Genomic DNA, 18,461 nt, shown 5'->3' on the forward strand with positions numbered 1-18,461 from the left:
TAGCGGCCATCTTAGGTCTCTTTGTTCCTGAGACGCATGGCCTGCCAGGAGAGCTCTGTATGTATGTGTGTTCCACAGAGTTTGGGCCTACAGTGAGCTGAGCAGAGCAGCAGCCTTTGATTTTGTTTTACACCACAGCGTGCTGTATCAGCAGTGTGATTGAACCAGAGGCCCTTGCAGGAGGTAACCGAGAACTCCTGGTCATCTGTGAAGCAGAACAGCGTGACGGTGTGGTTGCAGCAAACAGACTGAGATCCTGTGGAGCGGAGGCATCCATCTGCCTGGACATCGTGTGGTGAGAGGGCTCATACCCAGAACTTTGTACTGTTTTGTCACACACCTAGACTGACTGCATAGCGTTGCTGGGATCGGTAGTCCCACGGAACAGTTCAGTGAAATAGAGTCACATGTGCATAGGCCTCAAGCCTGATTTGATTGTTTGGTGACTGCCACTGGAGATGAATTTCTTGGAAGGAGTGCACAGATACTTTTCACCATTTAAGCTACAGTTTGATGTTGGTCTACATCGCTCTATTGATCAGAGAACCCTTTGGATTACAATCTTTGCCTCACGATAGCTAGCAGAAGAAAGAAGACCAGAGACTATACGGTATTCTTATCGCAAGGCCTTGCAGTGCTATTACCACTTACTAGAGACTGTAAGGGGGAATATTGAGTTAATTATACTGTGATATATCATTCTTGCCAAATACTGTGTGCCGCATAGTGGGTTTCATAGTGTCTACATGGTGTGCTGGAAGTGGGAAGGTGCTCAGTGCTGAGGTTGTTGCCTGAGCATTAGTCCCACTTGGAGACACCCCTGCTGAAACAGTACGGAAGGCTCTCAGGCGGTTGACACTTATAGTCTCTTGTATCAGGGTTGTATACCAATTGTGATTCCATGTTTAACGATAAAACCTGTTCTAGTAAAGTTACTTTTTGCTTTAACACAATCTGTTGTGAGGCTTGTTAATTCTCCAAACAGGTGTAACAGTGTTTGCCCGGGTGACAACACAGGTAAAGTGAATATAATCTGTGTCTATTCGCCTGTCTTTTAGTATAGAGCTTCACACCAGCACTGCACCACAGCTGTGTCAAGGGGAGTGAGACCCAATTATTGGGGGGTGTTAAAACAGAGTACAGGCCCAATCAATTACCAGCGGCTCCTTCGGGGGTAGCGCTATATATACATTATATATTATATACAATATTCCTTTTCAGCAAAGTTTCAGATGCATCATCCACAGTGTATTCTGTAGTCTCACATTTTTCCCAGTGCTCATAGTTCATCTTCTCATCACCTCACAACTTTTGTTTTATCACATTTGCAGCCAATCGCATTTATCTCATTATCTTTGTCATAGTAATGTTTATGGTTGCTGATTGTCCTCTCTGCAGGGTCGGCTCCTGTTGTCATGGGAAAGGACCTACAAACTCCCGGGGATCTTATCATATATTCTCTGGAAGACCTTAAAGGATGTGACTTTAAGAGATTCAGGAACAAATTGTCTGATTTCACCTATGGAGATAAAAGTCCCATCCCCCGAGGAAGACTGGAACATGCAGACTGGATCACCACCAAGGACATCCTGATAGACGCATACGGAGAAGAAGGGGCTCTGGATGTCACAATTAAAGTCTTTACACTGATCAGTCTGTTGGGACCCGCAAATGACCTCCAGGAGGGGAGAGCACAAAATGGTGAGTTCCCGTCTATAATGACCATTTCCTAATAATTCCTGATCAATATATGTGTGAGGAAGAACTACGATTGTCATTCAGGGAAAGACTGTGACCACTCGGGAGCTTCTAATGGGATGAAACAATCTTTACCAAGGGAGTTTGCAAAATAGAACAATGAAGAATAATGTCCTGTCTTCACGATCGGTTCATCCGATGAAAACGGTCTGATGGATTTTTTTCATCAGATATCCGATGAAGCCGACTTTCATCAGTCGCGCCTACACACAATTGGTTAAAAAAAACGATCGTGTCAGAACGCAGTGATGTAAAACACAACGACGTGCTGAGAAAAATTAAGTTTAATGCTTCCGAGCATGCGTTGACTTGATTCTGAGAATGCGTGGATTTTTAACCGATGGACGTACCTACAGACGATCGTTTTTTTCTATCGGTTTTTTAACCATCAGATAATTTTAAAACAAGTTCCTAGTTTTTTCACCGATGGATAAAAAACGATTGGGCGCACACACGATCGGTTCGTCTGATGAAAACGGTCCATCCGTTTTCATCAGACGAACCGATCATGTGTACTAGGGTTGTCCCGATACCGATACTAGTATCGGTATTTGGACCGATACCGAGTATTTGCGGGAGTACTTGTACTCCCGCAAATACCGCCGATGCCTAAATAGAATACTCCGCCGCCGCTACACCCCATCCCGCCGGCCGCCTGGTTAATACGAGCGGGGAACATTACAGCTTTCATTTGAATAGCTGTAATGTTCCCGCCGCGCCGCGTATAGACACTCCCTCTTGCTCGGGTGATCTGTCCAATCCCGAGCAAGGGGGAGTGTCTATACGCAGCGCGGCGCGAATCATTACAGCTATTTAAATGAAAGCGTAATGTTCCCCGCTCGTATTAGCGGCGCGGCAGCATGCAGGTAAGGGGGGGGGGGCATGGCTGCTTATGGGGGGACATGGCTGCATATATGGGGGGACATGGCTGCATATATGGGGGGACATGGCTGCTTATATGGGGGACATGGCTGCATATGGGGGGACATGGCTGCTTATATGGGGGGACATGGCTGCATATGGGGGGACATGGCTGCTTATGGGGGGACATGGCTGCATATATGGGGGGACATGGCTGCTTATATGGGGGGGACATGGCTGCTTATATGTGGGGACATGGCTGCTTTTGGGGGGACATGGCTACTTATGGGGGGACATGGCTGCTTATATGGGGGGACATGACTGCTTATGGGGGGACATGGCTGCTTATATGGGGGGACATGGCTGCTTATGTGGGGGGATATGGCTGCTTATGGGGGGACATGGCTGCTTATGGGGGGACATGGCTGCTTATATGGGGGGACATGGCTGCTTATGGGGGGACATGGCTGCATATATGGGGGGACATGGCTGCATATATGGGGGGACATGGCTGCTTATATGGGGGACATGGCTGCTTATATGGGGGGACATGGCTGCATTTGGGGGGACATGGCTGCATGTGTGGGGGGACATGGCTGCATGTGTGGGGACATGAAGGCATCTGTGGGGGGACATGGCGGCATCTGTGTGGAGACATGGCGGCATCTGTGGGGGGACATGGCGGCATATGTGTGGGGGGACATGGCTGCATATATGGGGGGACATGGCTGCTTATATGGGGGGACATGGCTGCTTATATGGGGGGACATGGCTGCATATGGGGGGACATGGCTGCATATGGGGGGACATGGCTGCATATGGGGGGACATGGCTGCATATGGGGGGGACATGGCTGCATATGGGGGGACATGGCTGCATCTGTGGGGGGGACATGGCTGCATTTGGGGACACATTTAAAAAAAAAGTATCGGTATTCGGTATCGGCGAGTACTTGAAAAAAAGTGTCGGTACTTGTACTCGGTGCTAAAAAAGTGGTATCGGGACAACCCTAATGTGTACACGGCATAACAGATTTGTGGATCAAGGAATAGTTTAGAGAGTTCAGGAACAAGATAAAAGGAAAACTATGAAGCAAAGTAACAATTTACCCCGGATGTTGGTAGTGCAATACAGTGGCAGCTACTTGCCTATTGGACAGAACCTCCTTATATGTGGTTCAATGTTCTGAGCCTTGTGTACCATACATCCATCTAAATCTTCATCAGAAAGAGTAGGTTCCAAGTGTGTGTCAGTAATAGCCTACAAAGACAATTGGAGCTTTTCAGGAACCCCAACATGGGAAGTGGAAATTGGAAGAGTATAGGCTCCAATTCCCAGAGGGTTGCTGATATTATGTTGTCTAATGCCGCGTACACACGACGTGATGAAAGAGGATGTTTCCGGTTATTAATAGAGAAAGGAGTATATCAGGCCTCACATTTTATTATATCAGAAAACTGGCCATCGATTAAAACATTAATACAAATAGGAGGTCCTTTTGAAGTCAATATCTGGCAGGCGTTGCAATTAAGTCATTTTTTTAGATCATTAGGCCCAGGAAGTCATTTTCATCGTCAGTTAACAATCTTTGAGTCGTACTGTAATGATTTTGAACCACTAGCCCGAGGGATCTCTAAAATGTATGGACTATTAAATAAACTTAGGGGCCCAGATTCAAGAAGCACTTGCGCCCGCGCAACCATAGGTTGCGCGGCGCAAGTGCTTACTTGCTCCGGTGTAACGAGTGCTCCTGATTCAGGAACCTCGTTACACCGAATGCAGCCTAGGATGTGACAGACATAAGCCTCCTTATGCCTTCACATCCCAGGCTGCATTCTTGCGTTGGCCGCTAGGGGGCGCGGCCATTGTGATCGGTGTATAGTATGCAAATTGCATACTACCACCGATTCACAAAAGTTGCGCGGGCCCTGCGCACGCAAGGTACGGAGTTTCCGTACGGCGACTTTAGCATAAGGCTGCTCCTGCTAATAGCAGGCGCAACCAATGCTAAAGTATGGCTGCGCTTCCCGCTCGTGAAATTTAAATTTCACGTCGTTTACGTAAGTGAACCGTGAATGGCGCTGGACGCCATTCACGTTCACTTAGAAGCAAATGACGTCCTTGCGACGTCATTTGCCGCAATGCACGTCGGGAAAGTTTCCCGACGGAGCATGCGCTGTTCGCTCGGCGCGGGAGCGCGCCTAATTTAAATGATTCCCGCCCCTGGCGGGATCATTTACATTAGGCAGCCTTATGCCCGGCTGTTTAGCATATCGCCCGCGCAATTTACGGAGCTTCTGCTCCGTGAATCGCTGGGCAAATCGAAATATTTGCGTGGGCGCAGAGAAAAATCTTTGCTCTTTGCCCACGCAAATATTGCTCCATTCTACCTGAATCTGGGCCAGGGAGGATCAGGAGATACCAGGCCTTAACAAATGGGAGAAGGACCTAGCTAGGACCATCTCTGCATTACAACGTAAACAGATTATCTTTTTGACTCTAAACTCTTCAATCTGTACACAAATTCAAGAATTAAACTATAAAATCTTGATGCAGTGGTACCATACTCCAGTACGACGCAAAAAATTCTGCAATGAAAATTCTGACAGATGTTGGAGATGTGGAGAAGAAAGCGGGACATTGATTCATATATTTTGGTTTTGTAAAAAAATAAGAGTTTATTGGTTGTCAATTATGAAAATCTTGCAAAAAATTTCTGAGTTAAAAATACCCAATGATCCCGCTTTTTTCCTACTTCACTTATCTGAGATCCCAGTTCAGACTTATCGGAACTCAGTACTGTGCCATTTGGTGAATGCAGCTAAAGCAGGTATACCCCGACGGTGGAGGGATACTACATCACCAACAGTTTTAGAGTGGATAAATAGAGTTAGAGATATAGAAGCTATGGAAGACCTAGTTCTCTCAGCTAAGGGTAAAAATAAACTATACAAAGAAACGTGGAAGAGCTGGAATTTGTTTAAAAATTCAGATGAGGGAAAAAGATTAATGACTGAACCTGATTAATGAAGAATCGGATACGCGCAGGGAATTATAATGTAAAATATAATATGAAGGATAAACCGACTTTCCTGTTTTAATCGAGGGAGAGGATGGGGTTCCCCTTCTCTCTCCCCCTCTTTTATCTTTTTTTTTATTTATTTTTTCTCTCGTCTTTTGAGGGGGGGGAGCTGGGAAAGGGCAGATGCATCACTTGTCTCTCTGTGAGAGAGAGTGATGACTAAAAAAAGGGTTAGAGTGGGAAGATTTAGTGAGGGAGTTTATGGGAGGGTCCAGAGCGAATATGTATGTATTTTTTTTGTCAAGAGGATTGTATTCATGTTTGTTTTTGGCAGAGTATTCGCCCTGTGCCTTTCCATATGCTGTTTTATGTAAAGAAAAGAAAAAAACAAATAAACATATAAAGTACAAAAAAAAACGATCGTGTGTAAGCTCCAGAGCATTTTTCTCGACGTGAAAAACGGGCATTAAAAATTTAGAACATGCTCTATTTTTTCTCGTCATTTTTGACGTCGTTGTTTTTCACGTCGTAAAAATTGGTAAAGTGTAGGCTTTAATGACGCAAGTTATGAGACGGAAGCACCCCTTCTGGTAAAACTAGCATTTGTAATGGAGATAGCACATTTGTCACGCTGTAACAGACTGAAAAGCAGGAAGACTGAAAAGCGCAAATCGTCTCTCACCAAACTTTTACTAACACAAAATCAGCAAAAGCAGCCCAAAGGGTGGCGCCATCTGAATGGAACTTCCCCTTTATAGTCCCATCGTAGGTGTTGTACGTCACCTCGCTTTTCTCAAGCATTTTTTTATTCACGATCGTGTGCATGGGCGTCCGCTCCATAGGGCAAGGGAGGGCGATCGCCCCCCCCCCCTGGAATCGCCAGGAGCAGGGCTGGACTGGCCCTGGGGCCGCTTTAAGCGGCAACTGCACTGCATTGCTCTCCTCCCTCTGTCCTCGGCGCTTGTATTGTATGTCACAAAGCTGGGTCTGTGCAAGGTCCCGCCCCCCTAGTTCAGCTCGTCTAATAGTCTTCTAGTGTTCCACCTATCACACAAACCAAACTAGGGGGTGGGGCACATGAGGTTGGGAAGGTATCAGCTCTTTCCTGATTCAGTCTGCATGTATACAACTTTCCCTCTCCTGGACAGCGTCTTCTCTCCCCCTCTCAGTCATTTCTATCCTGCTTTCACTTTCACAGTGTCCTGATGTCTGTGGGAGATCCCCCCCCCAGCCTCCTGTTATCTCTCCCTGCTTTAGGCAATTTATTCTTGCTCTGTATAGTGACCTCCCCTCCTCTCCTGTGTCCTTCTCTCGGACCCCCTCCTCTCTCTACCTGCACAGCAAAACAAAGTGATGTCATTATGACAAGCCTGGGTTAACACAGGAGTGGTGCGGGAAACCACATGTGATTCAGACAGGAATCGCACCACATTCCTGTTCAAATCACATGTGATTCTTTACAGTGCGATTTAAGCCCAGTCATTTCGTATGGGCTGAAATCGCACCGCAAAGATATTGGCAACTGGTATCAGCGAGTACTTGAGCACAAGTATTGTTGGTACAAAACAGGTATTTGTGCAACCCTAGTGTGTACCCAGCTTTAGACAATGGCCCAGATTCTCGTAGACGCGCCTATCTATAGGCGGGCGTAGCGTATCTCAGATACACTACGCCGCCGTAACTTAGTGAGGCAGGTCCCAAATTCTCAAAGAACTTGCGCCCAAAGTTACGGCGGCGTAGTGTAACTGTGCTGGCGTAAGCCCGCAAAATTCAAAGTAGGCTAGTGTGGGCGTGTTTTATGCTAATGAATCGTGACCCGACGTGATTGACGTTTTTAACGAACGGCGCATGCGCCGTCCGTGAACGTATCCCAGTGCGCATGCTCCAAATTACGCCGCAAATAGTCAATGCTTTAGACTTGAACGTAACTTACGTCCAGCCCCATTCACGGACGACTTACGCAAACGACGTAAAATACGACACTGTTCGTACTTTTCCGACGTCCATACCTAACATGACTTACCCCTGCTTTATGAGGGGTAACTTTACGCCGGCGTATGTCTTGCGTAAACGGCGTATCTTGCTATGCCGGGCGCACGTACGTTCGTGAATCGGCGTATCTATCGAAATTACATATTCAACGCGGAAATCTACGGAAGCGCCACCTAGCGGCCAGCGTAAATATGCAACTAAGATACGACGGTGTAAGAGACTTACGCCGCTCGTATCTTAGCCGAATTTATGCGTAACTGATTCTAAGAATCAGCCGCATAGATACGACGGCTCTCATTCGCACTTACATGGTGGTGTACATGGCGATACGCCGTCGTAAGTCCTTTGAGAATCTGGGCCAATGTGTCCGTAGACTACAGAGTTGTAGCCTACAGCATACAGTAGTTTCTACTTGTCCCTTATTTAGAGTGCCTGTCCTTCTTCTGGAATAAAATACATTTGTCCCTCATTCCAAAAGGTTCCTCTTTTAGACCTGAAATAAATATACAATATAGTGTAGTGTTTCAGTCAAGGGAAAGGGGTGCTGTGTAATATAAAGGGGTCCAGTGGTGCAGGGTGCTGTGTAATGTAAAGGGGTCCAGTGATGCAGGGTGCTGTGTAATGTAAAAGGGGCCGGTGATGCAGGGTGATGTTACACTAATACACTGAAATTAATTTAAGATCAGATTTTAAGGGGAAGATATTTTCCTGTACACATTCTACTTCTGGTACAATAATTGTATTCTTTTTTTTTTTCAGCCAAACTGAAGAAGATGACGTATGACAACAGGTTATCAGGTTAGTAGGACATCCATGTCTGATAGGAAATATCTTCTGGATGGGCATTTTGTTGTGTTGTAGTTTGGATGATGTGTCCCTAGTTTGGATGCTTCGTGGGATATCTTTTTTTAGGATTCCGTTCTTCGGGTTTATAGTTTGAATACAATATTTCCAATTCAGGGAGGCCCGGAGTGAAGAGGAGCGAATTGGATAGTAATGCAGGGCTGGGCATGACCCTGTGACTGGTAACCAGGCAAAGGTATTGTTGGCCAGAGAAGGGGTGGACCGGAGGGATTTTTTCTGCAAGGGGGCGGAGCGGTATAAAATGGGGGGGCGGGACCGACACGTGGCAGTCAGCAAGAGAACAAGGAAGAAGGTAGTTTTCCCACCCACCCTCCCTGTTGTGCGTCTTGTCTTTCTTTTTCAGGTCGTGGATTTAGGTCATCATAGCAGTGATGGCGGCGGTGTCCTTTGGTCTTTGATGGCAGAAGAGAACAGATTGGATGGAAGTGGTGGGGGGTCCAGCGGTGATATGGGCCCCTCTGGGGTATTCCAGTGGAACGGTGTCTGCTGAAATACGGTTATTGGTTGCACTGTGGGTAATGGGGTGTCTCCGAGCTTTTTCGGCTGGAAGCCTGGTATGGAAAAGGGTCCCACAGTGTAGTGGTGGTATGGTTAAGTGTTGGGGGGTACCGTCAAAGACCAACAGGCTGTGGGTGTGTTATAATGTTGCCATTAAATGTTGTAAAATTATTTAAATATTTATTTAAATAATTAATTGGTATTTGGTTAATAAAAAGGTTGCTATGGCCGGTTTTACTCCAAACTCAGGTGTCGTCTCTTTTACTGGGGGGGTAAAAGGATTGTGGTAGGGGAAGTAGGGGAATGAGGTGAAATGGGTCAGTAGGGGTTTATCCAGCCTACATGGTTCATGTCTTATAAATACTATTTCTTGTTAAAAACAAGCTTGGTACACAACAGGAAGTGACATAGAGTAGCAAGTAGTGCAACAATAGTCAGGTATGTCCATAATATGGTTCTAGGGGTATTGCAGTATGTCTAGAACAAGGTAGTTCATATGTAGAGCGTCGAACATCCCCCTGAGCCATGAACTTCATTGAAGTCTATGGGAGCCGAACATAAAAATCAAGTCCCCATTTTATAAGGCTTATATGCAAGTTATTACCCATAAAAAGGAGTATGGTGGTCTTGGTATTGCCATGGGGACTATATTGATGCAAATATTTTTTTTTTAAACAATTGTTTTTGAAGGAGCAGGGATTTTAATGATGCTTAAATTTAAACAATAAAATGGAAAAATTATTTTAAATATAGTATTTTGGGGGTCCTCTTAGTCTTTCTTTAAAGTGGCACATTTGTACCATGTATAGAACCTGCTGCAGCAAAACTGAAAAAAGTCAGCTTACAATTAAATTAACTTGCGGTTTCAATTGCTGCCCGGTAATATAAAAAAAAGTAAGAAAAACGGTGTGGGGTCCCCCCAAAATCCATACCAGACCCTTATCCGAGCATGCAGCCTAGCAGGCTAGGAAAAAGGGGAGAGCGAGTGCCCCCTCTTGAAGCATACCAGGCCACATGTCCTCAACATGGAGGGGTGGGTGCTTTGCTGCTCCCCACCCCAAACCACCTTGTGCTGCATTTTGATGGGGACAAGGGCCTCATCCTGACAACCCTAGGCAGTGGTTGTGGGGTCTGTGGACAGGAGGCTTATCAGAATCTGGAAGCCCCCTTTAACAAAGTGGCCCCCAGATCCCAGCCCCCATGTGAATGAGTAGAGGTATATTGTATTTTTGAGTCCTTTATTAAAAAAATGTAAACAAATAAAAAAACAATGTCCCCCAGTGTAGATCCATTATCATTTAAATTGCTTGCCTCACCACCAGACCCCCCCCAAAAAAGCTCCACTCTTGCTGTTGGTTGATCGCCGAATGCCTCCTCTGTTGGGTGACAGTTCTTAAATAGCTACGGTGTGGGGCCACCTGATGACATCACCTGGTGGCCCACCCCCTTGTGATGTCCACTTTACCAGCATGCATCGGTCAGTGACATCACAAGGGCCCTGACCCTTACCTATTTAGGAACTGTCACCCTGCACAGGAGGCATTTGGCAGTCAGCCTTTGTCAGGAACTGAGCTTTTTCATGGGTCCGGTGGTGCAGCAGGCATCGTGATTGAAGATGGATCTACATAGGGGACATTGTTTTACATTTTTAAAATAAAGTATGTGTCAAAAACTTGTCTAGTCTTTTTATTTATTTTTTACACTTTTTTGGTGAATGGGTAGGGGTACAATGTCCCTTATACTCATTCACACAAAGGGGGTGGGATTTGAAGGCTTTATGTTAAAGGGGCTTCCAGATTCTGATAAGCTCCCCTGCCTGCAGTTCTCCATAACCACCAGCCAGGGTAATGGGGAAGAGGCCCTTGTTCCCATCATCATTGGGACAGAGCCCACTGCCCCAAAGCACCCACCTCCCCTCATGTTTAGAGCATGTGGCCTGATATGCTTCAGGGTGCCCTCGCTCACCCCCCCCCCTTTCCTGCATGCTTGGATAAGGGTCTAGTATGGATTTTGGAGGGGAACCCACAACATTTAAAAAAAAATGGCCTGGTATGGACTGGGGGAGACCCCACAACATTTTTGTGCTTTTTTTACCGGCATTTTTTTTCTTTAAGTTGTCAGCAGGAAAGCCCGCTGACAGCTGATGACTCAGCCATTGTTAAGACCGCTGAATGCACAGAAAATGTGGGTGTTTGGAGAGCACCCGAACGGGCAAAGTTCGGGCTGAACTTTTGCTCGGACCGAACCGTTCACCTAATACTACTTATATGTTACAAAGTGAAACAGTGTACTGTGAAACAGGCCTTTAGTTACATGGGTAAAATGTCCAAAAAACATATCACTAGGGGGTTATTAAAGTGTGTAGGGGCATTATAAATACAATTTCATGTTTGCAAGGAATAAAATATTCTCCTTTCTCTCATAAAGACCTAGGAAAGGAATACAGAGGGTCTGTGAAAGAGATCTTTCAGAGGATTCCAGAATATAATTCCCGTATGGGGGAGGCTGTTCATCTAAAGAAAAGATTCATCGACTTATTGATGAGAAAAGGGCGTCAGAATAAAGAAGAACAAGAACAAGAAATAAGGAGTTCATGCATAAGTCATTTACAGACCATGGAGAAAAGATCCCCAACCACAACCCAGGCCCTCTTTGACCCTGATGAAGACAGTTTCATCCCAAAGATTGTTGTGTTACAAGGACCTGCTGGGATTGGAAAAACAATGACCTCCAAGAAGATCATGCTGGACTGGGCCTCTGAGGATCTCTACCAAGACCAGTTTGACTTTGTGTTTTATCTGAGCTGTAGAGAAATCAACACCATCCCTGGAAACATAAGTCTTGTGGGACTTTTATCCAGAACCTGCAGACTGAGTTCAGGTGACCTGGTGTCTATTCTGGAGGATCCTGGAAGTCAGAGAAAACTTCTCATCATAGTTGATGGGTTTGATGAACTGAGGTGGACTCTGGAGGAGGAATCTGAGGGTTGTCCTGACATTTCTATGGAAACCCACAAAGAAATAATTCTCCAAAGCTTGCTCAGGAGACAGGTTCTCCCAGAAACTTCTCTGATCATCACCACAAGATCACTGGCCATAAAGAAGCTTAACACATTCATTGATGATTCTCGCAATGTGGAAATCCAGGGATTTACAAGGCACAATAGAGAGGAATATGTCCATAAATTCTTTGGAAATAAAGAAGATGCAGACAAGGTTCTCGGTATAATAAAAGACAATGATGTCCTGTACACCATGTGTGCCGTCCCCATCATATGCTGGATTGTCTGCACTGTAATGAAACAAGAAATTAAAAAAGATTTGGGTTTAATTCGGTGCGATACAATGGCTTCAATTTACCTTCTCTACCTGGAGGTTTTACTAACCCATCACAGCAAGAAGCAGTCTGTACGCAGGAAACAAACCTGTCTGAAGAAGCTGTGTGCTCTGGCCAATCAGGGAGTTCTGAACCAACAAATCTTATTTGAGAAGAAAGATCTAGAAAGACATGGACTTTCTCTGGATGAGGTGGAGTCTGTATTTCTGAATGAGAACATCTTTCATTGGGAGGTCCGCACCCAGACCTGCTACAGCTTCATCCACCTGAGTGTACAGGAGTTCCTTGCTGCTCTCTATTACGGGATGGATGATGGGTCTGGGTCTATGGAAGGGACTTTCCTCCCGGAGATCTGTAAAGGTAAATCACTCAGTGGCTTCAGTACAGATTACTCACATTTATTCTTAGCCGTACAATTCCTGTTTGGTCTCTTAAATGAAAATCAGATGAAGACATTCTCAGAGAGCACAGGAATCAACATCTCATTCCGAGCCAGATCTGCCATGAAAGAATGGGCCATGAAGGACATCGATGAGGCTTTCTGTACTCATGCCATCTTCTGTCTGTATGAGACTCAGGATGAGGACTTCATTAGGAAAGTCATGTCTGGTTGTACAAGTTTGACTCTTTACGGCTCACGTACTGATCACTTGTGGATGGACAGAAATTACTTGAAGCAGCTGAGCTATTGCTTGAAGGCTTTGAAGAGTGAAAGCTTTAAATCTTTACATTTTTCATCAATCATTGTTGGTCCAAAGTGCCAGAAAAAGCTATTTCCATTACTACACAGGTGTGAAGATGTCAGGTAAGTGAGTGTGAGTATATCCTAGCTGGATTCAGGGAATGGACAGGAACCTGCATACAGTATAACAGTGATTATCAGACATGTGGACAGTGGATTTACATAATGGTACATTACTTTTTGTCCTTGTCAAACATATTTATTGATTACATAATAATAAGTACATACATTGGTTATTTATGCAAGGATACAGATAATGATGTTTACATAATTTTTTTTTTAAATAAATAATGCATAACATAGAATATTTAAAGAGAATTAATTAGATCTTCACTAACCAGATAGCTGGTGAGTAGCATTGTGTACATGACTGCCGTGCCTTAAAGTATAATAAACTACTGTCATATTAACTACATGAGTTGTGACCTAACAACTTAAACTTATTGTAGTGAAGAACAATATATCTATAATAAATAGGGAGAGTAAAGAAAAGAAAAGAGTAGTGAGAGAGAGAGAAAGTCCACAAGGGCGATCCAAGAACCAGTACGATGCGTAATGATTACCATTTCTTAGGTATATGGGGTTTGCATTGAAGTGATACATCAGCTACCATGGCAGAAGGACCTCATCATTGAAATCCAGAGGTAAATAGTGTTTTATCCAAGGGAGCCAAAGTTTTTTGAATTTTGGTCCCCGTTAGTGGCTATCATTTTGGCATGTGACATTGTGGTGTTCATTCTATAAAATGTTTCTGCCAACCCCAAAGTTGGGGATTTCCATTCTTTGGCTATCGTTTGTTTTGCTGCAGTTAGAAGTGGAATAAAAAGATTAAATTGAAAAAATGTTAAGCATTCCCGTTTTAGGTTAAGTAGTGCCGTAAACAGGTCTAGTTGTATCTGTTGTCAGAACATTTTAGAGACCATTGCAAAGATTTCTTTCCAAGAAAGATTGCACTATCGGACAAGTCCACCACACATGCAAGTGAGTTCCCAAATCTGAACAGCCCTTAAAGCAAAGAGCTGAATGTGTTGGCGCAAATTTGGCCACTCTAGCAGGTACAAGGTACCACCGCTTCAGGACCTTGTAATTTGCTTCCATCGCTGTGACATTGGGCAAGGATGATTTTATGGTTGACCAGATCTTAGTCCATTCAGCATTATCTAGGGTATGCCCCAGGTCCTCCTCCCATTTCCGCACATAGGATGGTTTGTCATAATTGAGGTTTATAAGAAGTTTGGTGTAGAGGGTTGATATCATTCCTCTGGCTAATGGATCTTTTTTACAATTTTTTCTTTCAAAATTTGATTATTGGGTCAGTGGTGTCGCAACTTGTAAAAGTGGAGAAAATACATTTTTAATTTGGAGATATCTAAACTGTTTTGTTTCTGGTAGAAAAGGGTACAATGTTTTTTGAAGTGACCAAGTCATGTAACGTCAGTTTTCCTGTTTTTGTCCAAGCTTTAAAAGTGTTCTGGAAAATTCATGCCAGATAAAAAGCTGGATTTTTAAGAAAAGATAAGAGGGAATTGTGTTCCGATTGTAATTGGTGTTTACGTTTAAATTTATCCAAAAGGGATAAAAAGTGTTTTGTGATAGGGTTACTCAATTCACGTTGATCTCAGGGCCGAAACCATAGTATGTTGGCGATCAATAAAGGGTCACTTTCTGAGGCCTCCATCGATACCCATAGGGGAGATTCCTGTGTTGCATGGTACTTTGGAAGACTAGCTAAGTGAGCAGCATTGTAGTAGGTTGCAAAGTTGGGATAGCCTAGTCCACCTTGTAAATTTAGGGAGATGTAGTGTGCAAATTGGTATGCGTGGTTTGAAGGTACCCCATATAAAGGTAGCTGTTCTTTTTTGGATCAATCCTAAATAATAGGGTTGTCCCGATACCACTTTTTTAGGACCGAGTACAAGTACCGATACTTTTTTTCATGTAGTCGCCGATACCGAATACCGATACTTTTTTTAAATGTCATGTGACAGTTTTCAAACCACAATACAGACTAAGGATATTTTCTTTAGAATTATGAAGAACTCTAACTCAAGACATTATAAAAGAATAAAAATGAGTAAAAATGAATAAAAATGTTTTATTTGCTTGTCACGCAGTAGTAAAAAACTCAAAGAATTTTCAAAGAACATGTTGATAAATACAAAAAAAGTATTCTATTTAGGTATCGGGAGCATTTGCGCGAGTACGAGTACTCCCGCAAATACTCGGTATCGGTCCCGATACCGATACTAGTATCGGTATCTGGACAACCCTACTAAATAATATAAAGGGATTGGGATTGGCAGGACTCTAAACATATATAGTAGTTTGGGTAGGATAATCATTTTAGAAGCATTGATCTTGCCTATCCAGGACAGCAGGAGTTGTGACCATTGTTTTAGTAAATTTGTAATCTGTTTTAATAGAGGGGGTAATTAGCTGAAAATAAATCTGTTATGGCGGCTGTCAGGTTTACTCCTAAATATGGTGGTGATTTCTCGGCCCAAAAAAAGGGGAGTGCTATTTTTGTTGATATTAATTCTGCTTCTGTAAGTTAAATAATAAGCACTACACATTTCTTGGGATTGATGACCAAGCCAGAGAAGGTCGCAAATTTATCTAGGATAGGTAAAAGGTTAGGACCTGACACCTGTGGTAATTACATGAAGAGCCCTCACCAATGCGGTCCAGAAACTGCAGGAAGGCTATGCCCAGATTGACGGTCATCTCCAGCAACCTTCAGGGTCACCTGCACCAACAGCCGCAGCTCCTGCACCCACCAGCGGGGCCGCCTCTTCTCAACCTGCATCAAGCCCCATGGTGATTATGGCTTCCCCTGAGCCCATGGTTCCCAAGCTGGAGAGATTTTCGCAAAAAGTTCAGAGCATTCAATAATGGCTTTTCCTTGTACTTAGGCCTTCAGCCCAGGACTTTTTCGTCAGAAGTAGTTAAAGTGAGATTTGTCATCTCCCTGCTGTCCGAAGAGCCACAGGCTTGGGCCCACAGTCTGATGGAACAAAGGAGCCCTCTTTTGAATTCTTTGGACACTTTCTTTGAGAGTATGTCTCAACTCTACGCTGACCCTCAACGCACCGCTACCGCTGAAGCTGTGCTACACACCCTGTCTCAAGGGAGGAGGCCGGTGGAGGACTACACCACTGAATTTCGCAAATGAATGGCTGACACAGGGTGGAACGAACCCGCTCTTAAATACCAGTACCGCCAGGGGCTGTCAGAAGCCTTAAAAGATGAGTTGGCCAGGATTGAAACTCCTGCCACTTTGGAGGATCTAATCCAATCCGCTACCAAGTTGGACAGACGCATGCGCGAGCGGCGTACTGACCACTTCAAGGCTCCCTAAATCTTCTCCTGTCCGTCCATCCATCCTTTCCGGTGACTCCTGTCACCCCTGCTCCAGAGGCTGAGCCCCTGCAGCTTGGATTGGTCCATGTTCCTCTCACCCCTGAAGAGAAGCAACAACGGCAACAGGCCAACCTCTGTCTGTACTGTGGGGGAACGGGACATTTTCTTTCCCTGTGAGACCCAGTAAGTCACTCTCACAGTTTTTTATGAACTTTCAAAACACTGGTCTGTCCCAGACTTATGTCACCCTCTGTCTCCTTACAGCTAACGGAAAAGGAAATTCATCTACCAGCACTGGCCCAAGAACTACACATCCCCCTGCAGATCAAAGATCAAAGCCTCCAAGTCTACCTGGCTGATGGGTCTCTTCCTCGTTCTGGACTTTTCACACAACAAACAAGGCCCATCCTTGGCACTACGGACTCAGGCCACCAGGAGCTTCTAAGCTTCGACATCATCTTCTCCCCATGTTTCCCATCATCTTGGGGCTCCCCTGGCTACAGGCACATGAACCTTGCATCAATTGGAACAAGAAGGACGTCTCCTTATCCTCTCCATACTGTTCCCAGCATTGCCTTCCTCCAGCTCTCTTTGTGGAGAAAAAAGATGGTTCCCTAAGACCGTGAATAGATTATAGAGAACTGAACAAAATAACGATTAAAAATCGCTACCCACTCCCACTCATCCCAGAGTTGTTTCAGCGTTTCCGGTCTGCCCGAATCTTCTCTAAGTTGGATGTGCGAGGTGCCTATAATCTCATCCGAATCGGGCCTGGAGATGAGTGGAAGACTGCCTTCAGGTCCAGGTTTGGACATTATGAATATTTGGTAATGCCTTTTGGGCTGTGTAATGCCCCAGCCACGTTTCAGCACCTGGTAAATGACATTTTTCGAGAACACCTGGACAATTTCCTAGTTGTTCACCTGGACAATATTCTTATTTTCTCTGCCACCATTGAGCTTCACCGGGTTCACGTAAAGACAGTCCTTGCAATTCTCAGGAGACACAAATTGTACCTTAAAGCAGAGAAATGCGAATTCGAAAAATCTGTTGTGCAATTCCTAGGCTTTATCATTTCTACCAAAGGGGTTGCAATGGATCCCCAGAAGGTCAAGGCAATTTAGGAGTGGCAGCTCCAGTAGACAAGAAGAGAGTACAGCGGTTTATCGGATTCGCTAATTTTTACCAGAGGTTTATCATTGGCTTCTCATCCATTGTTGCACCCATCACCCAACTAACCCGCCAACACAGTTGTTTTCAGTGGTCTCAAGAGGTCCAGGAAGCCTTTACCAAACTCAAAACCCTGTTCACCTCTGCACCAATCCTACGGCATCCGGATCCAGCCCTGCCATTTGTGTTGGAGGTAGATGCCTCAGAAACTGCCACTGGAGCCATACTCTCCCAGAGACAGGGCCCCAAGGCCCTCCTCCATCCTGTAGCTTTCGCATCCCGGAAACGAAGTTCCCCGGAAAGGAATTATAATGTGGGAGACAGGAAGCTGTTAGCCATCAAGGTCACCCTGGAGGAGTGGAGATATCTGTTGGAGGGTGCGTCCCATTCAGGGGTCAAGTCCTGGGGAAAAAAGTGTGGGAACTCCCACCCAAGATCCACTCCCCCACAAAACAAACAAAAAATAAAGATACGCTCATATGCATAAATACTAAACCGCATGTTTTTTTTCGATCCACTGTACCTTAGTATTCCTTTATGTTACTGGCCGCTTCCTGTATATGGATTCATTGGGTAGTGTGCGGGTATTCCATCACTTCCTCGATGCCGCAATGTCTCCTGGGAGCTTTTGTCATTGTTCCCAGGAGACATTGCGGAGGTCTGCCACGAGTTATCGCGGGATTTAGAAAGAACTTTAACCTGCCTGGCGGTGTTCCCGAGTCTGACTCGGGGTTAGATTTTCCTGCTGCGAGCGGTAACCCCGAGTCAGACTCGGGCTTGCCTCGCTAGATCCACAGGCATGGTTTACTTACCTTGTCCCTGGATCCAGCGATGCCACCGCGCTGTGTGAGCGAGCGG

General features: G+C 45.0%; 1 protein-coding gene across 1 annotated transcript in view; it reads left to right on the top strand.

Annotated features, from left to right (window-relative positions):
• The window catches only part of LOC120921750 (NACHT, LRR and PYD domains-containing protein 3-like), a 37,944-nt gene extending 20,893 nt beyond the window's left edge, over nt 1–17,051 (top strand). The window contains exons 3-9 of the mRNA XM_040334276.1: nt 155–295; nt 986–1,017; nt 1,399–1,701; nt 8,393–8,431; nt 11,423–13,136; nt 15,740–15,890; nt 16,698–17,051. Of these exons, the coding sequence (XP_040190210.1) occupies nt 155–295; nt 986–1,017; nt 1,399–1,701; nt 8,393–8,431; nt 11,423–13,136; nt 15,740–15,890; nt 16,698–17,051 (2,734 nt within the window). The remainder of the gene's footprint in view (nt 1–154; nt 296–985; nt 1,018–1,398; nt 1,702–8,392; nt 8,432–11,422; nt 13,137–15,739; nt 15,891–16,697) is intronic.
• Nucleotides 17,052–18,461: the final 1,410 nt, after the last annotated feature.

Source organism: Rana temporaria (assembly GCF_905171775.1).
Source record: "Rana temporaria chromosome 4 unlocalized genomic scaffold, aRanTem1.1 chr4c, whole genome shotgun sequence".
Taxonomy (NCBI): Eukaryota; Metazoa; Chordata; class Amphibia; order Anura; family Ranidae; genus Rana; species Rana temporaria.